Source organism: Sciurus vulgaris (assembly GCF_902686455.1).
Source record: "Sciurus vulgaris genome assembly, chromosome: 13".
NCBI classification, from domain to species: Eukaryota; Metazoa; Chordata; class Mammalia; order Rodentia; family Sciuridae; genus Sciurus; species Sciurus vulgaris.
In genome coordinates, this window is record NC_136474.1 from 70,639,840 (window position 1) to 70,665,578 (window position 25,739).

Sequence of the window (25,739 nt, forward strand, 5' to 3'; positions counted from 1 at the left end):
CTCGCCCCTCAGGGCCCTGCTGCTCTCAGGCCTGTGAAGAAATTGCATCAAGATCAAGAACCCCACCCTCACCCCCACCCCGGGAGCCGTCATTTCGCTCCCGAGTCCACTCTGCAGTAACCTGCCCCGTGGTGTTTAGTTTAAGTGGCACTATGTGGATTCATTTGGGTTACAAATATTTACAAAAATATTTCAGGTGTGGAGGGGCTAGAGGAAACAGCATGGAGGAGAAAAAGATAACTTTCACTAGAACTCTCCCCCGACAAAGACCTCAGGATGCTGTGGAAATCACGGCAAAGCTGTTGGCACCAAATTCAGAAGAGAAAGAGAGACATCAGGTAATGCAGCCAGGGGACCAGTTCCCCAGCATTGCTTTGGCACTGGTGTCTGAAGTGGGAGGAGAAAGCAGTCCACAGATATGCAGAGTGGGGCTCTGGGTATAAAAGGTTGGGTGCCTCCCTCCAGCACCGTCTCTCTGCAGCTCTCTCCCTCTTAACAGAGCCTGGCAGGTCTCTATCAGCCATTGCCTTCTGCCACCGGGAAGCCAACTGGAGGGTAAGTACCCTCCTCATTTCTAGTAATTTCCAACTGCTCATTGTTGGGACTTGTCTTCTTACTCCTCTAAATTTTGCTCTTTTCCCCTTTTCTGTGTTTATTGGAGAGAGAGGTCTCAGATTGTCAGAACTGAATAGAAGCAGCCAAGTTGGAGTTCTGGTAGACAAGTAAGCAATTCACGGAAGCCACGGAGCTTCTTGCTGGAAGCTTCAGGGCAGTGTCTTTACTCAGTTTCTGAAGCAGGTAGAAGCAACCCTGAGCTCTGTGGAGGATTACTCGCCTCGGGTTGTCCACCCAGGTGCTAAATGATTCTCACTTAACAGCACTATTAGAAGTTTCAGGCTGTGCTCTTGGAATAATTCAGTTGGAGATGAGCATTTATAATGGCTCCAAAGAAAAAAAGTGGGATGCTAGGAATGGCGCTTTGCAATTATGAATTCATGGGCTTTTCTTCCTATGCTGTCATGCCGAAGGGACTCTGCCTGCGTGCCCACTGGGGACAACTCATGGGTCACAACTGAAGCCACAAATTTGGCAACTTCCTGCAGCTACCCTTTCTGGCATGTAAAATTCAAGGCTTCTAGGAGTGCTGTCTACTGAGGAGGGAAGTGTTTTCGTCGGGAGGTAGAAGTACCTGACAGCATTTTCTTTGTTTCTGATTACAGCTTTAAAGAGGACTGAGCACTTCTGACACTTACAATCAAAAACTACCCAAAATAAAGATTATAGTAAGTACCAAATAAATGTCAATGCAGAAAGTCTTTTCAGTATGATAGAACATGAATGTTTAAATACTTCTATATCCATATCCAAAATTTTGTATTATTTTTGAAGTGATACTTGAGGCATGGAAAATTGAAGACAGGTCTCTCTGATTATGCAAATTTCTAACATAATGCTGACAATGGAATGAGTTTCGTTTTGTGTAATAAAATAGGAAATAGCAATTGAATTGAAATCTTGATATTGCCTCGTATCAGAATGCTGAGCACTGCCACGTTTCACTAGTATCTGGTTTATGAAAAGCAATTCCTAGCTCCTGCTGGAAACTCACCAGGCGCAGCTTCCAGAATATTCCTGGAACATTGACTTCAGCACATGCAAGCCTTGCTCTTCCCATATCAGTGCTGCAGAAGAGTGAGGTTCCCTTTGAAGTACAGGGAGGTGCTTGCTCATCAGAGAGTAGCTGCTTCCTTGTGAGAGTATAGAATGAAATTGGGGCTAACTGAGCCCTTTCTGTTTTGTTGTTCAACCTCCCACCCGGGGCAACCATGAAGAAAGGCTCCTGCATTCACTACATGGCTGAGTCCTGGCACCCACAGCAGACCCTGCCAGACGAGCGGCTCCTTCTTATTCACTTGAATAGTATCCTGGGCAGCAGTTTTGTGCCTGGCCCCAGATGGAGGACAAAGAACCACAGGGCTCACCCATTCCCAAAGGCACACTCTGCCTGCCGCTTGCTGAGTGAACTTGGACGGCTCCCACTCTGAACCTGACTTTTCTATATAATGAAGGCTTAAACTACGTGGTCTCTCTGTCTTTCCAACTAGCTCTCAAACTTTTCTGTCTCTTGGATCTAAGAAAATATTGCCGTTGAGCTCAATGATGTGGTTCTATGAGTTGCTTGTGAGTTTGGTGATAGGGAAAGGCAGGCATTGAGCAGGGGTCAGGCGAATGGGCTTCCACATGGAGAGTGAGACCGTCCTCCTGTCTTTTTTCCCCTCTTTTCTTTCATTCTTTTTTTTCTAGGTGGGGAGAGTACCAGGGATTGAACTCAGGGGCACTCAACCACTGAGCCACACTCCCAGCCCTATTTTGTATTTTATGTAGAGACAGGGTCTCACTGAGTTGCTTAGCGCCTCCCTTTTGCTGAGGCTGGCTTTGAACTCTCAATCCTCCTACCTCAGTCTCCAGAGCTACAGGGATTACAGGGCACCATGCATGTCTGGCTTCTCTTTTTTTTTTTTTTTTTTTTTTTAACCTAAAACCTGTATCTGAGAGCCCTACCATAGATTTTCTTAATGCTATTCTTTATCAAGCAAAAATACTTGCAGAGCAACTTAGACACATGAGTTTGGTATATAACTAGCCAGATAATTTAGCATAGACACACACACACACACACACACACACACACACACACACACACACTTTCCTAAAACATTACAAAAAATATTTTCCACGATTGTGCACTTTTACAGCCACTCTGGTGAAGTTTTCAGGTTTCAGACCAAGTCAATAGAAAAAAGTAAAAACTAAAATAAATGAAAGGGGGAGAAGTAAAGCAATAAACACCACACAGACAACTTTTCTGGAACTTCTGAAGGAAGAATGATATCCCTGGATGCAATGAAAGAAAAAGAGAGGAAGAGAAAGAAAGGAAGGTAGGGAGAAAGAGAAATTAAAACCTACCATACTTGTTGAATTCAACTAACAATTGTTTATCATTAATGGTGATATTTGATATTTAAGCATTCTTGATGAGAAGAAAAATGCCATTTCTCAGTCTATTAAATGGGCTTCTGCTGTGCATGAATAGTGCAGCTAGTACCTTATTGAAGAAAATAGAGGTCGCTCCATGCCTTTGCTGTCTCACACTTGATTGAGAATAAGACTGGGGCAACTTGTCTCACTGTGATTCCCCAAATGGACCCCTAAATTTCCCACGAGGGCTTCAGAGCCTATAGCTCCCCTCTCCCCCTGGAGCAGGCTTCACATGGGCCAGCCTCCTACCAGCAGAGGAAAAAAGCAGCAGAACCAAACCTGGGCCCTGGGCTCTGCGCAGCATAGTGGACTGCCTTTTTTTTTTTTTTTTTTAAGCAAAACCAAATGAACATTCCATTTCTGCAATCAGTTCGTCATCTCTCCTCCCTCCCACCGCAAGCCCTTTGCCGATGAGAAAGTCTGCCCTTGGTGTTGGAGGCCCTGTGCAGCCTCCCCTGGCACCCTCCCCACTTCCCCACCCGGCCTTGCTCATGCTCACTGGAGCCAGGGCGCATCCTGCTGATTCATGTATTTTTGCCCTTTGTCATGTCTGGAGAAAAAGGAAGGATGAATGGACGATCTTTCATTGGTGGCGCTGGTGACGCCCGTCATGGTCCTATTTGGATAGACCCCTTTGGAAATAAAGCTGGTGAGGCAGCGCACGAAGGCTTTGCCCGGCTAAGCTTGACCCTGGCCCATGGGCCACAAGAACAGGTATGCTTCCCCCTGCAGACTCCTCTGGGAAACGGGGAGCCTGCTGCAAGTTCTCTTGTGTCTTTTCTGAGAAGAGCCTGAGAAGTGGGGGGGTCAGCAAGCTTGGCTGAGCTCAGGGCTGTGGGCTGAACCAAAGGCACAGGAATCATGGGCCAAAAAGCCACTTGGCATTGCCTTGTTTTAGAGGGCTGACCATTGAGTTGGGGATTTTTGGAAGCCTTGCAAAGGTTGGGGGAATGTGGTCTGGGGTTTTACATGTATCCTGCTCCTATTAGAATTCTTTTTTATTTTATTTTCCTCTCCTCTTTGTTGAAATGTAATGGCTATTTAGTGGGGATGGGCATAGCATCTCCTTAGCCTCTCGCTGACACATGTTGGATGTGTGGAACCCTAAACTTCCCTAAGGAAATGCACATAGGCTAGCATGATCAAATTCTAGAGAATTGCAGCTTGATATTACTGATTGCTCCTAATCAATTCTCATGCCTGACTTCTAGATAGGGGCTCCCAGGGGCACCTATCTCAAGTCAGGAGAAGCCCCTGTCTAGGACATCACAGTTCCCACACATCCCAACACATAGATAGTGGAGACAAAGAGCAATAATAAGCCTTTTCTAGTTGGGCTGTGAATTTTGGGCAAAAAGTGTTCAGTCTTAACTGGAGGTGGCTGAACAGGGACTCAGGCCATTCAGGTTCTCAATCACGTCTGACCAGTTACAGTATCGAACTTTGAATCTGTATCTCTAAAATCTCCCAGTGATGGGGTATTTAAGACTTTCTAAAATAAACAAATATATGCTGGAAATTTTGAAAGCATGAATTTTATTCTGAAATTTGCTTCTATAGTCAGTGGGAAAAACCACTCTGCCCCCAAGTTTTCCTCGGAAGCTGTCACTTTTAGAACCTTATATATTCAGGATAGAAACTCCAGGAAGTTGTGGCTTTGTGCTTCTTGTGGTTGCCTGGACTGAAGCCCAGGGCCTCTCCTAACTTGTTATGGCTGAGGAGGGGGTTTACCATGCAACAGTTTCAGTTGTAAGAGATGAGAAAGAGATGTCTGAAAATAAGGAAGAGCCATCACTCAGACACATGAAATAAAGGGTAACTTTTCATAAATGCTTAATTACTCAAACAGTTTTGCATCTTTAAGTATGGAGCCCACTGAGCTTCACAGGAACTTAGTTTATGTTCCTGACCTCCAGCAATTTCCAATGTAAGAAATTCTTAGTGCAATGATTCTTCAGAAGTCTCAGATATGGGTGTCCAACATTGTTTTGCCAAAACAGAATGACCTTGGTCTGCAATGCATTGTATAAATAGCTTCCACTTCGTGCAACAATTAATAGTTCACTATTGTTTAAAAAGCAGGATGATTAGTTGGGCAGTAAAGTAATACAATTGAAGTATAATTGTTACTCAGAAATAAATCAGTTACCCATGTTGATTCCTGTATTGGGCTTAATAGAAACCAAAACAAGAGTCAGGATGTTTTTAAAAAAAGAAGTAACTTTATCTTTTAATAGCAATTTGTTGAATATAGCAAATGGAATAGCAATGAGGCCAGAAATAGCCGTGAGAACACTTTGTTCACAGCTTTGCCATGGGGGAATATGAGCTGGTTTTCTGCATAAGCTATGGGTATTTCTCTGGTCATGTCTTGTGGGACGGTGACTTCAGTATTCTATATCTGTACCTTCCAGGTTCTTTTGATTTGGGGTTTGCTTGCTTCCCACGGACCTGGCTGTGCTCTGGACTTTTCTTTCACACCCAAGGAGTTTTGGCCTTTGTCTTTCTCACACCACCTACTTCTGGAATTATGCCATTGGTATTCTTTTATATCTGCCACCATAAAACCCTCATTTTGTCTACACATACCATATCATTGTCTGGCGACATTACATATTTACTGAATAAATAGTCCTATAGTGAACACGAGCTGTGGTTTCGTCATTTGTCTTTTGCCAAGGCATGCTTACTATAATTATGCCCTGTAAATCCTTACACCTTACAGTCCTTACATTATGACTTTTGCTTGTGATGGTATTGTCCACTTCAACATTTCCGACTCTCTATATCTTTGTGGAATATCATTCTTGCTTGTGTTTACACATTTAAATGACAGATTCCAAAAGAAAAGAATATCTGAGATAGTTGCATGATATAAGAACAAGGAGCAGTGCTGGATTTGGAGAATGGAGGCAGGAGGGTTCTCAGGCTGGTTCCTTAAGAACCTTCCTAAGGTTCTTAAAACACAAAAACCGTTTTAAATGTTTTTTCCTTTTGAATTTCCTTTTCAAAGTCTTAAATAAAACTGATATTTTGTAACTTTAAAATTTAATTTAAAAAGGCACTTTTCTTGGAAAGTAGTTAATCAGTCTGCATCGGGAGCAAGTCAATTCTGTAACTGCATTTCTTGCTTCTTTAATTGACAGTATGAAGTTCGAGCACTTGATTTTAGCTCTTTCTATAGTACTACTTGGCTTGTTATGTTACATTAACTGTTTTTCTTTCTTCTCAATTAGACTGAGTCCTTGAGTATAGGAAGTTGGGACTCAATCAATGTTTGTTGAACTAGAAATGACCTAATAGTATTACAGTCCAGAACCTTCTCATGGTAGCATTAAAGACATTGAGACAAAAGTTGTGTGGAATTTGAGTATGGGTGATAATCTTCAAGATGTTTCAGGAGGAAAACAGTGCTTTTTTTAGTCCCATGAATGCATTTTAACTCCTCTGTGGCTACTATAACTTAGGCCTTAGTTGTCCCACCTGGAAAGTTCTGCATTAGGAATATTTATGAATTCTGTCCTTCTCCGAAGGATCCAGAAGAAGAACTGACCATGGAGGACAGTCCCACAATAGTCAAAATGGACCACAGTGAAAACCAGGTTTCATCATATGGAGGAAGAAGGTGCATCCCCAAGACACTTGGCTATGTCACCGGTGATATGAAAGAATTTGCCAGGTGGCTTAAAGGTATCTATGCATCCATCCTTTGGAGAAACAGGAAAAGTGACTTTGCAGAAATGGTTGACTGGCACTTGTGCTTACATCTTTGGTTATATTCCCCATTACTCTTCAGTCTTTTACTTTTTATCTTCAGCCTTCAAACCTCTTGACATCTTTTCATGGAATAGTGGTCAGGGCCCAGGACTCTCCTCAGAGGAAAGCAATTGGCTCCATTTGTAATTTCAGTGTTTAAAAATGAAAATATTGCTATTGATCATTTCATTCCTTTGACTTAAGAATTTCTACCTCTGAGTATGGTAAAGAAGTATATTAGATACTTTCTGAAGTTTAGGTTCCAGTAGGGGCAGTGCAGGTTTTGCATAAAGAAACTTGATGATATGAGGGACCTGGGTACCACTGAAGAGATAAAGGGTTCAGAGGGAAGAAGCTTCAAGGAATAGCACAAGTTAGTTTCACCTCCAAGGGACCCTGTTCTTTTTGCTCTGGTTGGGGGAGGTGAGGCAGTTCTGTCACTTCTTAACTATCTCATCTCTCACAGACAAACCTGTTGTGCTCCAGTTCGCCGACTGGTTTCTTCGGGGCATATCCCAAGTGGTGTTCGTCAGCAACCCCATCAGTGGAATCCTGATTCTGGTGGGATTTCTGGTCCAGAACCCCTGGTGGGCTCTCAATGGCTGTTTGGGAACAGCGGTCTCCACCCTGGCAGCCCTCTTGCTCAGCCAAGACAGGTAGGCATGACCATCTCGGCCAGCTCAGCTCCCTTTCTGAGACAGTAGCCAACCAGCCACAGGGAGAGTTGACGGCCACACCCTTCCCGGGAGAAACAACCTTTACTCCACAGATCTCCATATTTGCCTTGAGTCAGAGGTCAGAGAATCATTTATAGTCTCTTATTCTTGATATTTGAATAATTGGCCAGTCTGAAATGATGCCAGATTCTCGAGGCAGGAGAGGGTAGTCAGAACTAAGCTACAGGTAATTACCAGGAGAGCTTCTAAGGAGATCTTCTTTAATAACTGATAAAATTATTTGTCTTCAGCATTTTGTTTGCACAAAAAAATGCATATGAGTTCATGAAAGTCTTAATGGCTTTTTGAAAAGCCCTTTGTATCTTGCTTCATCATTGGTTTAGCAAACCATTCTTCGTAGACAATGCAAAGGTCAGCTCAACTCTCAGAAGGACAAATCTAGTGTCATTCTAGGATCATGCTGTACTAAATAGTCCCTCATTGGTTTGTTCCAATGAAATATGACCAACCCCATTTCCTTGGCAGGCAGATAGGTCATATTTGAATGTGTTTGTTTGCAAATCTCTGACTCTCTTTGATGTGCTGAAGACTACGATTCTGTTCCAATGATTACACGTCTTCCTGTTGCTTTAGCCATGGCCTTCTCTAATCTATAGATGTCACCATTCATTTTCAACTGACCAAACTCTAGCATTAACTCTCCAAGCTGGTTTTCAGAGGGCAAGTCTTCACATAACTCCCTGCTGTCAGCACACGTAGTCCCAATTTCTGGATTATAGCAACACAATTTCCATCACTTCCCTGGAGGATTAGTTAAGGGAGACAAAGGACTCTTGAACAGGGAGTCCCACCTCTGATGTTCTCACCCCAGTGAATGCACGTGACATCATCTTGTCTGCTGCACTGGTAGCTCCTGGCTCAGTAAGAAAGAAGAGCCAAGAAGCCCCTCTCCGCCCCTCCCCGCCCCTCCCTGCACTGTGGGTGGCTCCCTGGATGCAGGCCCTGCACTTGACCTCCCCCACTCACTTCACCATCTTCACCCCCTCCCCACAGACATTGCCCTGGAGTTCTGGGCTCTTGGGAAGTAGACCCTGTGCCCTTCATGGTGCCAGACATTGCCAAGTCTCAGAGCCCTGAGGGGGCCCGACTCATCAGGCTTGGGCTTATTCTATGGAAAAATTTTCAATCTCATTTGGGGTTTCTAGTTCCCAATTATGAAATAGGAACCAATTTGGCTAGAGTAAACACTTGCCTACAGGAAAAACCTTCAGAAGTGAAGTTAAATATCCAGCAAAGAGAGGTTTCAAAAAGAGGCGCTAACCATGCATGTAATTAAAAGGGGGCTACTTTTCCAAGTAAAATAAAATTATTTTTCTTCACAATAACTTAGAAATGGATATTTCATGAGGAGATATCAGTGCATGAGCAAGGCCCTAAATTAATCCCCAGCACCAAAAAGAAGAAGGAGAAATGTATACTTAGAGACCGCAATATGAAAATGTATGCTAAATTGAAAGATTTGGAAGATTCATGTTTATAAAGACACTAGGAAAGGGAATTTACATTTCAGGAATCTTATGTGTTGCACCAAAGAATCAGGGTTAGGAAACAGTTTCATATGTAAAAAAACCTACTCAAGCCAGAGGCCTTAATGATTAAAAATAAATAATAATTCTACAGGAAAGATTAAATGAAGCAGAGCGAGTTGCCTGGCCGGTTCCCCCTCCTCTCTCAGAAACTATACACCTGTCCTTGGCTGTGACACCTGTGGAGAGGGTTGTTCTACTTGCACATTGGTAGTTTTATCTATGTATAGTCTACTTCCTGTTTTTATTAGTATTTCTATGATGCTTAATAGGCTTTGAAAAAAAATAGGCTTTGAAACGTGTCCAAGCATAATCTCATTTTCTAATGTGAATGTGATCTAGAAGTTACAGTATTGTTGACATGCAGGCCTACCCAAGTCCACCTGAGGAACATCTATGCTGTGCCTCTTGCCCACAGGTCAGCCATAGCAGCTGGGCTCCATGGCTACAATGGCACCTTGGTGGGACTACTCATGGCCGTCTTCTCAGACAAGGGGGACTATTTCTGGTGGCTGTTATTGCCTGTATCTGCTATGTCTTTGACTTGGTAAGTCAAACCTGGTTTTCAAAATGCCTTTTAAAACCTTGTAGAGGGAGGGGCAGGGGATGTGTTTCAGTGGTAGAGCATTTGCCCAGCATGGGCGAGGCCCTGGATTGCATCCCGAGCTCCATTAAAAAAAAAAAGTATGGAGGGAGGAAGAATGAGGGGTTGATATTTAACGGGTACAAGTGTCCATTTGGTAATATGAAAACTGTCCTGTGAAGGCATGGCAGTGACAGGTGTACAATAATGTGAATGAGCTTAATGTCATTGAGCTGAATACTTGGTAATAGTTAAATGGCAAATTTTATATTATGTTTATTTTACTGCAACATTTTTAAAAAACAAACAATTTGGGGGGTAGGTACTAGGGATTGAACCCAGAGTTGCTTTGCCACTGAGCTATATTCCCAAGTCCTTTTTGTTTTTTTTTATTTTGAGATAGGGTCTTGCTCAGTTGCTTAGGGCCTTCCTAAAATGATGAGACTGGCCTCAAATTTGCAATCCTCCTGTGTCAGCCTCCCAAGTTGCTGAGATTACAGGCATGCACCACTGTGCCTATCTAAAAATATCGATTTTTTTTAAATATTAAATTCAGGTTATGTTCACTGCAACAGTAATAACCACATAAAATTGTGTTTCTTTACACCCAGTTATTTGACCTTCTGCCAGTTCCCCTATGTGTCCTCCAACACCTTTGCCTCACTAAGCGCACTGTGGCCACATGTCACATACTCACACCCATCAATATTCTGATATGTTTGGTCTGGGCCCTTGTCTAGATATTGGAGTTTTAAAATCTTCCCATGTGATTTTAAAATATACCAAAGTTGGGACCCACCCCTACATCAGTGGTTCTCAAACTTGAACACTTTCAGAATCACCTAGAGCACTTATTCAAACACAAATGATTTCTCCCCATTCCCAGAGTTTCTGGTTCATTCCATCTGGGGTGGAGCCTGAAAACTTGCATTTTTAGCAAGTTGCCAGGTAATGCTGATGTGGCTGGTCCAGGGACCCCATTTTGAGAACTCAGCTGTGGCCAGTGAGTGCTCACCACACCTCCCACAACCTAGGATATCTGGAGTTCTGAGGACCAGTGTCCTGCCTAAGGTCACAACATTTGTCAACGACTCAAAGCTGTCAACTCTGCCCCCGACTATAAAATCTTTTCCCTCTAACCCACACCACCTGTAGCCTTCCTTGGACAAGTGTTTCTCTTTTCCAAAAGAAGATGTGTGTTATAGACATATGAAGTGATGGATTCACGAACCTGGTGTCCTCTGGTGGGAGGAAGGGACACATGATCAGGTATTGTAGGGCACCTTATTTCTGATGTACTTTATTAAGTACCAAAAAGGTATTTTTAAAATCTTGATATAGAATTCATTCTGAGCAAACCTAGAGTATAGTTTTTCAAAATCCAAATAAGTTAAGAGTTGAACTTTTTTACTGTGTTTTTGAATGGTCGTCCCTGTGACAGACATATCCCAGATTTCCGTTCTGTGCAAGGTTTGCCAGCCGAATGCTGTGGGACATACTGGCTGGTGAAGCAGAGCCCCTTAATGGTATAGACACCCAGTTGTCCAGTCTGGCTTGTCACATGCAGGTTCTTCTGCTCCTTTGCAGCCCCGTTTTCTCCAGTGCATTGAGCTCAGTGTTCAGCAAGTGGGACCTGCCAGTCTTCACGCTCCCTTTCAACATGGCGCTGTCAATGTACCTTTCAGCCACAGGACATTACAACCCATTCTTTCCAAGCAAACTGGTGGCACCTGTAACCTCAGTTCCCAATATCACCTGGTCTGACCTCAGTGCCCTGGAGGTAAGATGCACTGTCTTCTCACATTCCCCTCCGCCTCTTAAAGACACCCATGTCCTCTGGTTCATTGCCCACAGGTGTCAGAATCCTCTAGATACTCAGCACTTCGCTGATCTTTCTAAAGCCTTCCACCTGCCATCTGAAACATTTGTTCTATTCTGGAGCTTTAGCTCTAAGGGATGTTTTTTAAAATAACTTATTTGTTCAAAGCTAGAATTTTCCCCTTATTAAAAAAAAATCAGCAGTGTCATCCAACTCCAGAATATAGTGCCATTGGGATTCAGACATGCTTTTGTGATCTTGGCCCTTATTTGGGTGGGTGTGATGGGGACCAGTGCTCAAGGCTGGTGGCCTCCTACCTGGAGTTAAATCTTCCATGTTCAGGTTCCTACAATCAAAAGCACTGGATGCTGATTCTTACAGCTCATTGCAGAACCTCTCTGTTCTGCCTTTTCTTCTTCCATAGCTCAGAGTATGCATAGTAATTCAGGATTCTTGGCTTTGGTAAGCATCAAGTCACCTGGAAATTTTTTTAAAAACCAAAACAGGCTTCATCTCAGATCTTCTAAATCATAATCCTTGAAGCTGGGGTCTGGGGACCTATATTAACAAACTCCCCAAATTGTGATGCAGGCCTGAGTTTGAGAATCATTCTACCCTGGGATAGAGTGTGCAGTACATCTCTTTACAGGTGGACATAGAGCGAGGATGAACTCTTAAACTCTAGTTTACCCAAATTGTGTTCCAGTTCTTCCTGCTCATGTCTATGCAGTAAATCTGCTTAAGGTTTCTCGATCATTAAGAACAAGAGAATCCTTGAAATCAAAAGAAAACCAAAGAGAGCTTACCTTTTTTCATGAAGAAAAACTGGTTCTCCACTCTCAAGTTCGGAAACACCCTCTGCTGTGCTCTTTTCTGAGCAATGAAACTATGAAAGAAGCTCACCTAGCCTTTGCTTCCTACCCAAAGAATAAATAGGAGCATTTGGAAATAGCTAGAAGGAAAATAAAAAATTTAACAAAACTACTTATAAAGAAATAATTTATAAAATAATATTAATCTCTCTAGAACTGCCATGTCTCATATGGTGGCCTCATATGGCTACTTAAATTAGATGTAAATTAATTAAAAACAGTTCCACAACTTCACTAGCCACATTTCAGCTGCCCGGTAACCACACGAGGCTAGTACCTACTGCACTGGATGGTGGGGATATAGAAAATTCTGTCATCAGGTTGCAGATGGGGAACCATCTGGGGCTGGGGAAGCGGATTGTCCTCTCCTCACTCTGAACCCACATCAGCACACTTTTTTGTCATCTCCTTCAGTTTCCCCACCCCCTGGCTACCTGAGGAATAGTTATGCTATCAAGTTCAAAGACAAAAACTATTCATTCTTTGTGTGAAACTGCCTGTTCTAGAAGAAACAAGCAGGAAATTATCTTGTGTAAACATAAAGATCCAGCACTGCCCAGAGGAATTTAGAGCCCATCTTAGGGTAGAGTTAGAGCCACGGTGGGATCTGGTGCACTGAGGAGCAGGGACTGTGCCACTGTGTGGAAGCCAGTGTGAGACCCAGCCTAAGACAAGAGGAGAAGAGGGGAGAGGACACATCCCCTCATGCCAGAGCCGGGGATGCCTCTGTCGGAGTCATTGCCTGCAGAAGGTCCTTGCCTAGAGGCATGCATATAACCCAGAAAGGGTAAAGGGGGCCACAGGGGAAGGTGAGGAAGGCATCTTTCAGGAATTAGCTGCACTCGAAAGGGAAATGTCATGGGCGAGTCTGTCCATCCTGGCCCTACCTAAAATACTATTATAAAAAATTGTCATTTGAGTCAAATCCTGTGCTTCTTGAAAACTCTCTTTCTGTAAATACTTTAACTAAACTCAGGCCTCAACCAGAAAGTAGAATTATGATGTGTGTGTACTTTTGTGTTTTGATGTCTGATTGACAGGTGTTAATAAGTGGAATAAGTTAAGGATATCTTAGTTTGAACTAATGCATGTTCTCTTCAACATCAAAAAGGCAAATATGGTCCTGACTCATGAACTTGTTTACAATCTCTTCTAAATTGTGGCCAAAATCCTTCAGCTTCAGGTCTCTGGCCCTAGTAGGAGTACTCAAATTGCATAGTAGTAATATTGCTTCTGAACATAAGGATGGATTGATTATTTGCCCTTAATACCAATAACTAAGTAGAAGCAAAAGAAACTGTGGTCCCTGCCATCCTCAGGTGACGCTGTGGCGGATCCTCACAGTCAGAAGCCATAATACCACCCTGGGAGCCTCCCAGGGATCAAGCAAGGCCAAGGGCAGGACACGTAGGTGAGCCAGGGAATATAGATTTGGAGAGGGCATGTGCAGCTGCACCAGGGAAGGGCGAATGTACCTGTGGGGATAAAGCTAAAGAAGGATGGAGATTTTTTTTTTTTTTTTTTTGTAATTAAAGGAGAGAATTTTAAAGATTAGTTAAAATTAGTTAAAACTGATCTTGAACATGAGGATGCTAAATCTAAAATAACACTGTGGGTGTCCTGTGGGTTTTACATTCAGTTGTTTAGGAGCCTCAGTTTTGCACTTACATTTGCAGCTATTAAAGTCCCTGCCAGTGGGGATTGGTCAGATATATGGCTGTGACAACCCATGGACGGGAGGCATCTTCTTATGTGGTATCCTGCTCTCCTCTCCACTCATGTGCCTGCACGCCGCCATCGGATCATTGCTGGGGGTAGTCGCAGGTAAGCACAAGACTCCTGGTGACATACTGAGCACCCCCACCATCGTGTGCACAGTCTCAGGAGTTGTCTGTACTCCAGAACTTTCTCAAAGTCTCTGCTTCCTGGGGACCAACGGGAGTTCTGTGATGCTCCCCCTAACCCCGTGGCTGCACCCCTGCCTCATTCCCGAGCATCCTCCCTTTTGTCCAGAGCACTGACTGCTCACTCCTGTCTTACCCAACAGGACTCAGTCTTTCAGCACCATTTGAGGACATCTACTCTGGACTCTGGGGTTTCAACAGTTCTCTGGCCTGCATTGCAATTGGAGGAATGTTCATAGCTCTCACCTGGCAAGCCCACCTCCTGGCTCTTGCCTGTGGTGAGTACCCTGCACATGGGGTAGAGGGAAGGTTGCTCCCAGCTATGGGACCCAAATTAAGGAGTTAAAAAGGATTGTGTGAGAGATGAGAACTGGAATCCTAGCTGAGCCCACCTGAGAGCTAACTGTGTGAGTAGGGCAAGTGATGTCCCTCTCTGGGAATGTTGACGTCACTTTTGACTTACTGTGAAGTTGGTAGCCTGCTGAGTCATATTGGCTGTACTGCATAATGTATATTTGGGGACCTAGACATCAGATTTGTCCTACGTTCTTTGTGTTTATTGTTTAACCCAAAAAAAGTAAAAGGAAATAAGCTAAATATCGAGCCGTGTTTCTCAGTGAATCAGGTGGAAGTACACGTGGCACTTTGAGAATCACGTTCAGCCAGCTGCCCTCACACTCCAGCAGGCAGCCGAACCCAGTTTACTGGGTCTCACACTCTGTCTCCCACTCAGTGTCAGAGGTGAGGTCTCCAGCAAGCTTCCAGGGTGTGCAGATGCTGCTGGCCTGTCATCCATATGTTGAGAACTAGTTTAGTAAACCTTTCGGACCCCAGGATTCTAGCCAGACTCTGCCTGTCAGAGCCAGAAGGTGTCCTGGGAGACCTCCAGACCATTCTTCTCACTTTTCGGGGACAAAGGTTAAAGGAAGTGTCGAAAGGCCTCCTGACTGGATTTTCTGGAGTCAATCTAAACCTAGAAGCCACAACCTGCCATTACTCACCCTGCCCCTGACTGCTCACTGTGGTAGCATTAGGTCCTTAGGGGTAACCCCTCAGGTTAAAACAGACTTCAGGAGATTTGGATCTGGAATGCCAGTGGATTCCCCAAGCTGATTATAAAAGGCAGGCTGCTTCGCTGATAGCATCCTGAGACTTATTTCAATATAATGACGGTATCTAAGATAATGTTCTGGAGTGGAAGGAGTGATACTCCTTTGGATACAAAAGGATGAGAGGGATGGTGGAATGTGAGGAAATTATTTCTGATCTGGTGGAAATCTGTGTCAAAGTCATTTTATCACCAGTTAATTGACCCACATTATCTAAGCAGTCATTACAATGGTGGACCACATGTTGGGTAAGACATAAAGTGGAATTTCTGCCCTGGTCAGAGGTTAGATGGAACCAAGGGTTGGTAAGGCCCCATTCAATTGTGATTTGTGCTGTAGCAAGGCTCATAGAACTCAGGTTGTGGGAGACTGAGGCAGGAGGATTGCAAGTTGGAGGCCAGTCTCAGCAATTTGGTGAGGTCCTAAGCAACTTAGTGAGACCCTGTCTCCAAATCAAAAATAAAACGGGCTACGGGTATAGTTCAGTGGTAGATTACCCCTGGGTTCAGTCCCTAGCGCTGCAAAAGGATAAACATTTTTAAATTAAAATAAATTTTTAAAATTAAAAAATAAAACCTCAGTTGCTGTGGTATCACCATTTAGATGTCATTTTGTCAGTTTCTTTATAGTTATTCATCTGTTTCACCTAATAACTGTAAACATGTTGTTCATTCTCCACATTTGTTCACAAGTTCAGGGCAAAGAAGCAATGGATAGGTTCTGTGGTCATCTGAACGCACCTAGGTTACACACTCTCATCCTCCCACCTTACAGCTTTATTCTGAGACTGGTTTCAGACCTTTATTTGGAGAGCACCTTTATTTTTCTGTGCAGGCAGTAGTGGCAAATAAGTATTAAACAGTCATGATGCTGCCCAGAAAGTATGGGGAAGGGCCAAGTGGTTAGAAGCTTTAAGGCCCAAGGAGTTCCTGAGCACAGAAGACGTTAGAGTGGACAGCAGAGGCTGGAGAGGAAGGAGGGGAGGGTGCCATGTTTGTGGCAGAACAAAGAGAAATCTTCAGCACAGGTTCCTCTGGGGGAACGTCACAGTTAGAATCATCAGAAGTCCCCCCAAGAGATGGTGGCTTTTCTGTAAGTCCTAAAGCATTGGAGGAGGTGTTGTGTTTGATGGAAAGGGTGATACAGACTGGTGGTGACGGCCTTAGTGCATCCTTCAGGGTCAAGCAGAAACTGTTTGGATCACAGGAGATGTTGGTGAGGTTTGGCAGACCTGGGAGGGAGAGAAAGTCAAAGATGTTGGCAGATGCGTTTCCCCAAAGTGGGACTGTCTTCCTTATTTTATTATAGTAGTACAGACTTCCTGTACAAAACAAAACAAAAAATCCAATCAGTTTGAAAAAGTATAAAGTAGAAAATGAAAATACTAACCAGGTGCAGGGGATGCACACATGTGTCCCAGCTGCTGGGAGCCTGAAGCACCAGGATGGCAAGTTCAAGGCCAGCCTGGGAACTGGTGAGAGCCTGTCTCAAAATAAAATAAAAAGAGATGGAGCTGTAGCTCAGTATCAAGCATGCAAGAGGCTTGGGCTCAATCCCAAGTACCAAAAAAAAAAAAAAAGCTGCAATACTCCATTGTACTCCTTAGGTCCAATTTTTTCACCTCCCTTTTATTAAATAAACACTTGTAGTTACTTGGATGATCTTGATAATCTCCCCATCTCGGGGACTATAACTTAATCACGGCTGCACAGTTCATTTTGCCACTTGAGGTAACACAGTCACAGGTTCTGGGGATTAAGATGTGAACATTTGCAGGGGGCTTTATTCTGCCAGCCACACTTACCCTCCTTTGGATAGAACAGCTACCTTTACTAGTATAGAACATGGTTAAAGTAGTATATTGAACTAGTTAAGATCCCAGACCCTGGAGCCAGACTGCCTGGAATGAAATCCCAGCGCTACTTAGCTTTCTGAACTTAAGCAAATTAACTTTTCTGTGTCTCAGTTCCCTACTTTAAAAAATGGGTGTTAAGTGCCTGCCTCCTAGAACAGTTCTGAGGATTAGTCCATGTGACATAAAGCACATTAAACATAAATAGTGTCAAGTGCGTTTGTTTGCACTACTTAAAACTCTGGAAATTTTTTTCTGGTGGCTTTGCATGACTTATAGGAATCAAGCTTGTTTATTAGTCCCTCTCAATTTCTTCTCTCTCTCTCTATCTCTCTCTTTTTTTTTTTTTTTTTTTTTTTTTTTTTGGTACTAGGGATTAAACCCAGGGACACTCCACCGCTGAGCTACATCTCCAGTCTTTCTTAACTTTTTATTTTGAGACAGGACCTCACTAAATTGCTGAGGCTGGCCTTGAAGTTGTTGGGCTCACAGGCGTGTGCCACCACACCTGACTCCAGTTTCTTAAGTTTCCTGATCCCTTTATCTCCTCCCCAAACATGACTGATGTCTTAGCCTCCTCTGGGGAGGCCTACCCCCAGCACTAGTGAAACCATGTTGATATTGTACAGAATTTTCATTTGGGGTTTATTGTACTTTTTTGGATACTTGCTCATTTTCCTAAATGGTTAGTTTCCTAACTATAAACTTTACTGATTTCTCCGTTCACTCCTACCCCCATAGTTCTTTCTGTCCTGTATTTATGTGTCTTATTACTTCTTCAGAGAAGTCTGTGGGGGTTTTAATGCCCTCTTTGTCTTAGGACATTTTCACTTCATCCTTATTTCAATTTTAGTTTAACTGAATGCAAAATCCCAGATTTAACTTTTATTTCTCTCGATACTTTGAAAAATTGTCCTCAAAGAGTATTTCATTGTCTTATACCCAAAATTGCTATTGAGATGTCTGAAGATAATCTAATTCTTGATAGGGGTGATTTCATGTTTCTTTCTGGACTCTTCAGATTGTCACGTTACGTATGAGATAGTTTTCTGGGGTCCCTCTATCATGGATTTTGTATTTTTGGTGCTGCTAGGCACTGAGGTCGTCTCAGTGTGAGCCTTCGTATCTTCCTCTAATTCTGGGATAGTTTTCAATTTTTCAGGACTTTCCTCCCCAATTATCTTTCCCTCTCCTTGGGGGACTCCTATATTTGAATACAATGCCTTTGCATTGACTTTTCCCCCACTCCTTCCATCTCCTTATCCCTTCACAGGGATCTCCAGGTTAGCTGACCAACCCAGTCATTCTTTGGCTTCATCCGTTGTGCCAGTCACATCACCTACCGAGTTCTTCATTTCTGGTTGGTTAACTGAGCTTATCTGCTGTCAGTTGTGCTTTCTCTCAGGGTGTTTGCTCTCCGTGGGTGTCTCCTTTCCTTGCCCTGGGAGCTTATTTCCCTGTGGACATGAGCCGTTTGGGGGATGAGTCTCTGAGCGGGGAGCGGAAGCCAGACCTGAGCTGGCATCTGTCCTGGTGCATGAGGGGCAGGGCTTTACCCACAGGTGGTCAAGACAGCAGAGCCAGCCACACTGCAGATGTGTTTTATCACAAGCACCCACTTGCTAGGGGAAATTCACAGGGCTTCTAGTTCCGGGCCATTTCAAACCCTGCTACAATATATATTTTGGCACTAATATCCTGTGTACTTTGTGCAAGTATTTCTGTAACATATTTCTAGAAACATAACTGATGAAGCAAAAGGAATGCCAATTTCAATTTCCACAGATGCCAAATTCACCCCCAAAAGGGCTGTATCCCTTTCCACTGCTGCTAACAGTGCGTGAGAGCAGCTATACCTGTTTGATCTCCACAGGGTCCTGTCAGATTTTACTCTCTGCACATGAACTTTTGAGACAGACTTCCAGCCCCTCCTGTAAAGCAAGTCTCACATGCAAAATGCCACAGCAGGTTTCAGCTTGTCCATGTCACCCTGACTCTGCTAAACAAAAGGCCGCTCTTGTCCACCAAGGTAAATAAATGGCCAGCATTGATTACTGAGCGGTCCTTTCATTCCTTCCGGACATCTTTATCAGGAAGAGACCTGAGAGAGCTAAGATAGCACCTGGCAAAGCTGCCTTCCCCACCTCTAGATGAGAACACGTGTGGCTAGGCAGCAGCCCATTTTGTTATGTTATCCAAGGATGCTGTAAATACATCAATGGTTGGATTATTACAGTAGCACTCGTGTGACAGTTCATTGGAAGGGACATCATCCACGAAGAGCTGAAATCCAGTCTCCCTTCATGGATCAAGGGCCTTTTTTCTTCCTCAGCTACCAAGAATGCTGTCAGGCAGTTACCTGTAAATTGACCATGGTGTGTGGAAGTTCCCGTCCAATGTAGGACTTTCCCAGTTGTGCTCAGCGAGTCTTAATGGATGGGCATCTACTGCTTAATAGTCTGGCACTCTTGCTGTGGAGAGAAAAGCAACTTAGACTTGGAAATCACTTCAAAACAGTGCAATAGCATGAGACATAAGATTGCTGAAATTAGGCCTTCAAAGTTCAATAAGCATTAAAAGGAGAGAAGTGGAGATCAGGTCTTCTGTGCTCAGGGATGTGTTGCTCAGGAGCTGGCACTTGAGACAGCAGAGGGCCCAGGAGGAGTGGTTGAATTAATGAATTTGATCTTAGAAATGAATGAGATTGATGGAACCAAGGAGGGAAACCCTTCCAACCCAAGTGGTGAGCTTTCCTCTGTGCAGAGCGGTGACTGTCACATATAAAAGGAATGAGTTCACAGCTGCTGTTTGTGGAAATGCATGCACTTTTTGAGACTCGTCACCTTCCTGTAAAGATCTTCAAGCTGCCTTCTTCCAGATAACAACACTAGATCCTGAAAAATATGTGGATTTGTTATACGATAAATAAAATGGCAGAGCTGGGATTTGAAACCAGGGCAGTTTTGCCAGGTGGGATGGTGTGTCCCTATAATCCCAGCTACTCAGGAGGCTGAGGCAGAAGGATCACAAGCTGGAGGCCGGCCTGGGCAACTTAGCAAAACTCTGTCTCAAAATTAAGAGCTGGGAATGCAGCTCAGTGGTACAGTGTTCATGGGTTCAATCCCAGATAGAGAGAGAAAGAGAAAAAGAGAGAGAGAGAGAGAGATCTCCTAGAGAGCTTATATAGAAACCAAGCTGTCTCCAGATACAGTCATGGTTTTCATTTAAATTCAACTGTGCTTGCATAAAACAATGGGAAGTTTATTTGGCATGGAAGAACTTTCCTTTAAGTACTAGCCATAACAATGACAAAGAGTACCACAGACTACCTTTATTGAGCACTTACTGTGTGCTAATAAACATAGGCATGATTTCCTTTGTTGCTTATACCAATCCTCTGACATAATCCTTTTACTTTCATTGCATAGGCGAGGACATGGAAGCTTAGAGCAGAGTCCACTGAGTGATGAACCCAGAGCTGCTGATTCTAAGCTCAGGGCTTGTAATCGGGGTGTGGGGCTAGTTGGATGACGTGCAAGTGTGCCTTCCATGGGCTCTTTCCTGTGATTCAAAATACATCTCCCAAGCATTGTTCTTTCTCCCTTCTTTGTAGCCCTGTTCACCGCCTACCTTGGAGGCAGCATGGCACACCTGATGGCTGAGGTGAGTTTGCTTCAGTCTCGCTCTATCATCAGCATGATTGATCAGCTTTCAATTATATGGATAACCCTTCTGAAGTACATCTGGACAGCATCCCGTGACAGGATCCATGACTGTGATACCCACTACTCCTCACTACTCCTCTGCTGGAGCTCCAGGGCCACTCGCCTCTCTAAAATCACAGTAAACCTTAGTCCAAACTGCAATCACCAGGCTCGTTACAAACATCAGATTGCATGGTTTAAAGAGTAACTTTAACAATACTTTATTAATAACCGAATAACATTTTATCAAGTTCATAGTCTAACCCTGAGTGTCAAGAAACTGACCTTAGAGTATCTTTAACTCAAACAAAAAGCCAGAACTATGTAATAATTGAGAAATCAGGAAAGGGAGGGAAAGGATAATTGGCTAAAGACACAGACGTATTGTTTAAATCTAGTCAATACTTTTTTATACCTCTGGTCTTTATTAAATCCCCCGTCTGTTGTCAATAAGACTTCTCAGACCTGAGTCCTGGGAAAATTATTTAATAGGCAAAATCTTTCTCCTTCCTTTTCAGCATTATCTTCCTGTCCTTTGACCTTCTTCTGTCCCTCACTCAAGGAGCCCGGTCTCTCCTAACTGTTCCATGATCCTCCACCTCCCAATGCCTGAACTTTCTTCCCATCCTCACCCACCATTGTAGGTGACGCAGGGTCAGTTTCTGATAGCCCAGTCCATGCTGATGTGTTCATGGCTGCTAATGGGTCAAGATAGTATCTGGCTCTCTCAGCCTCAGTATAGAGATTTTATCTCCATACTTTATGGAGACACGGCATCTTTATGATGGGAAGCCAAAGTCCCATGTCTGATGGAAAATACATCCAAGCCTCGTCAAGTCCTTCACATCCCAACAAAGAAAATTCACAGGTGCCAGTCCATAGGCTAAAATTGAACAGGCTGCTGAATTCACAAGGAGATTCTGGAAAATACATATCTTTATGCCCAATCCCACATCTTTCTGATAGAGTAGGTCTTGTGTGATACTTGGGCATCTGTGTTTTATTTTTAACTCCCCAGATGATTCTCATGTTCAGTCATATTATACGCCATCACACTCCACAGGGTCCATGCATAGGACTAGAGCTAACCAATGGGTTTGGTCAGAATTGTATGAGTTACCATGGTCAGCACAGAAAGACCTACCCTCAAGAACTTAAGAGTGGTGGGGGGGTGTAAGCAAAGAATGGAGGAACTTTGGATTGGGCAGAGGGGAGTGAAGGGACTTGGGGGGGAATATGTGAGGGGTGGAAGATGATGGAATGAGATGAATGTCATTACCCAATGTGTAGGTATGATTGCAAGAATGGTGTGACTCTACACTATGTATAACCAGAGAAATAAGAAGTTGTGCTCCATCTGTGTACAAGGAGTTGAAATGCATTCTGCTTTCATGTATAAGTAATTAGAACAAATTTTTAAAAAAAGAAACTACTGGGAGACAAAATTCAAAGAAGTAAAACAAGTGGAGTCCAAGACCTAGACTGAGTTAAAGTCAAAGTAGAATGGTCACCATGGACTTGACCAATCAGAGAAAGCCTCATGCATTGTGAGTGAGTGGTCAGGGACCTTTAGTAATGCACTAAGTGTCATCTCCATGTGCCAGATGTCATCCTTGCACATCTGGTGTGGGAAGTCTGGATGTATGAGAAGGGAGGAAAGACAAAATAGAGACCTAACTGACTACCTTAAAGAGATCCATGAAGAGATTTCAACTCCTAAAGCCCTGAGATCTTAGACTAGGCCTCCCTGGGCATAAGTAGAATCCAGAGTAATGCCCCCAGCAACTCATCCCTCTGGTGCGAAGAGGTGTTTTGTGTGGATTAGCTTTCCAAGGGGATCTCAGAGGAATATGTGTCTTGTCTCTTTTCCCAGGTTGGATTACCAGTTGGTACCTGGCCCTTCTGTTTGGCTACACTTCTGTTCCTCCTGCTGACCACGAAAAACTCCAACATCTACAGGATGCCCCTCAGTAAAGTCACTTATCCTGAAGAGAACCGCATCTTCTATCTTCAAAGCAAGAGAAGGATGGTTGACAGCCCTTTGTGAGAGTGATCCCACCCACAGCCACGGTCATGAGTCATTTCTGATGCTCCCGTTGACTTACAGGGTCTCGGCAACTGTTTTTTTCTACTAGAACAACTTCCCACTGACTGACAGCAATCTGTTCTTTTGTCCACTTCGCATTTTGTTTTTTGACTCCAGGAATATCTTCAAGCATATGAGGGTCATGTCCAGGAGATGTGCTCTAGTATGGAATTTGAAAACCCAGTGGGAGCTGGCACTAAGACTGTAATGAATTTATGAAGTCAAAATGCTTCAACAGAAAAACCTAGTGAACACAGAGCTAACTATTGCTATTTATTGATATTCTTGGTGCTTAGTTGGCCAGATCATTTTATCAGTATTAAAAGTTAAGCTTTATAAACCAACTAAGCCTTATGGAATTCACAAAATCGAAGTCAACCCAGAACTCTCAGATAAGCAGTGTGGCTTTTTAAAATTAATGCAAGTTACATCTTGCAGTTTTGATCAACATCACAAGAGTGCAGACTGGGTGCAGGTAAGTTCCCCATTTCCTCAGCAGAATGGCCTCCACACTGTTCAGTGTGTGTGTAACATACTCTTACAAGAGATGATTGAGTTTCTTCATACTGACAGAACTGCAGAAGGGGAAAAGGGATTTTATCAAAATTATTCTGAATTGTCACTTTTCTTGGAGATTACGAAGGATGCTTTAGGTAGTTCATCATTTTTTCTTTTTTTTTTTTCCTTTATTTTTACAGACTGCATCTTGATTCATTGTACACAAATGAGGTCCAGCTTTTCATTTCCATGGTTGTACACAATGTAGATTCACACCATTTGTGTAATGATCCATGTACATAGGGTAATAATATCTCTCACCATTTTTTCTATAAGGAAAAATTTCTTTCCAGTGAGATAAAATAAAAGAAGTTCCCTGACTTCACCAGTCCCTACACATTAAAAGAAAAACATACATACTTCTAAACTACTCAGCATAGGTATTTATAAAATGCTCAGCATACTTTACTGTAATCCCTACTTTGTTCCTACAAATACGTAGAATCATCATGAAGCTCCAGAGTCCTTTAAATTCACATTTTTATTTCATTCAAGGATGTCTATAAAGACTGGGAGTTAGAGTGAGATTGCTTATTGTATTGTTTTTAGAAGTTATTGAATTTCTTTTAAAAATCATTATTTTCTGTTCACTCATAATATTATCTCCCAGAAACTAACAATATTTGAACTACAAAAAGAAATACAGGTGAGGAATGCTCCTCTTTTTCCTTTTCTAATTTGAAAGCTACAAGTTCTGTCAAGGTTCCATGGCTAAAAGTGCTGAAGAGTGAGTGGCAAGTCGGCTCATTGCTACCGCCACTCATTTCAGCTTCATATTTTAGAAGGTGAAAAAGTGAGATTTTGGAATTCTAAAGCTTTTTTTCCTCTCTCCATCGGTGGTCAATGTAGAATACAGTTTTGCTGAATGGATAAACAAGTCGAGCAGTAAGTAACCTTCCAAGCATTTTAGGAAGAAGTTCACTTCTTCCTTTTCTCAGGAAAGCAAACAAGCAAACACTATTCCAATTTTAAAACCCAGTGACCAAAACCTTTGGAAACCATAACTTTGCAACTGTCATAAATGTAAGGGAAAAAATTGAAATTTCAGTGTTGGAAACAATATATTCCTTGTTAGGGAATTTGCAAAGTAGGAGTTGAGGGAAAGCAAAACCCAGCATAACCAGAGATTCTCAGCAGCGAAGAGTCTAGGCACAGCTGAGCAAACCCAGAGGCCCCTAAAGTAGACCCAAGGTGACCTTCAGAATGGAGCGCTGATGTGCTCAGGCATCATCCTCTCCCCGTGAGCTCACACAGATCTGCAATAGGAGCATTTGAAGGCCTTGTATATTGTCTTATTTAGGTGATATTACTTTTCTCAAGCTATTTTTGTTACTAAGTATTATCCTAAAATTAGGTGAGAACTCTTAGGGAGCATTTGTATTTTTTTTTTTTTTTTTTTTTTTTTGCTATTGTCTGTATAACAAATTTCTGTGCAAATATATGAATAAATTATATTCACACCTCAGCTTTGTATAATGTGCCTTTTATATGGCCATCATAGATATGAACAGTTGCATGCATAAGTATGTATGGCTTATACATTTTGACATGCCAAAGCCCTTATTCTTTTCTTAAACTTGGTACTGCCACCAGATGTGTAGTTGGGCAAACCCTGTTCAATTTCAGATTGACAGACCCATCCCCTTGGGTATCCTCTCAACCATCCCTTGTTCCTCCCACTCAGGGATGAGAATGAGCTCCTGAGGACATGCCCCTAATGCTGTGAGATCCATGTCTGAAGGGCCAGCTTCCATGCATTTCCACAGGACCCAGGCACCCCCATCAGGGCCAGCCCTGGGAGTGGCATGCCCCAGGGGTCTGCTCTCTAGGAAAACCCACTTCTTATAATTTTATATCCTGAGGGTGAAGCCATGCCCACGCTTGTCTCTGCCACCTCCTTGCACCCTGGTTAGCAGAACTGAAAGAAAACGTGGTGAGGATGAAAATGCACTTCAACAAGTTTCAGTGATGAGTTCCAAGGAAGCCCAAATGGGAAGCAGAGAGAGCCACCATGGGATGCCCCATGGAAGCGTCCTCTGTAATGAGAAACCCTCTCCTGCCGACTGTTCCCATAAAAATACATTTATCAGCATGATCTGTCCAGTAGATACCCTCTTCCATCTGAAAGAGAAAAGACGGGGGTTTGAGGCTCCAAACACCATATATTCATGAGTTATAGATACTAATTTGCATG

The 25,739-nt window shown here is 43.1% G+C and overlaps 1 protein-coding gene across 5 annotated transcripts; it reads left to right on the forward strand.

Annotated features, from left to right (window-relative positions):
- Positions 1 to 204: 204 nt before the first annotated feature.
- LOC306643155 (urea transporter 1) lies at positions 205 to 25,010 on the forward strand (the record flags this gene model as incomplete). 5 transcript variants are annotated; one of them, XM_079109089.1, is made up of 12 exons in its annotated part: positions 205 to 338; positions 500 to 555; positions 1,221 to 1,283; positions 3,596 to 3,753; positions 6,573 to 6,729; positions 7,262 to 7,451; positions 9,477 to 9,605; positions 11,229 to 11,421; positions 14,009 to 14,156; positions 14,380 to 14,514; positions 20,811 to 20,860; positions 22,775 to 25,010. In XM_079109089.1, 9 exons carry the CDS (start codon positions 3,607 to 3,609, stop codon positions 22,946 to 22,948), a joined length of 1,323 nt encoding a protein of 440 aa, XP_078965215.1. In that variant the 3' UTR covers positions 22,949 to 25,010. The 5 variants fall into 5 exon arrangements, with proteins under 5 accessions (XP_078965215.1, XP_078965216.1, XP_078965218.1 ...); XM_079109090.1 differs by lacking the exon at positions 500 to 555 and having other exon boundaries at positions 239 to 338; XM_079109092.1 differs by lacking the exons at positions 500 to 555; positions 3,596 to 3,753 and having other exon boundaries at positions 244 to 338.
- Between the last annotated feature and the right edge of the window lie 729 nt (positions 25,011 to 25,739).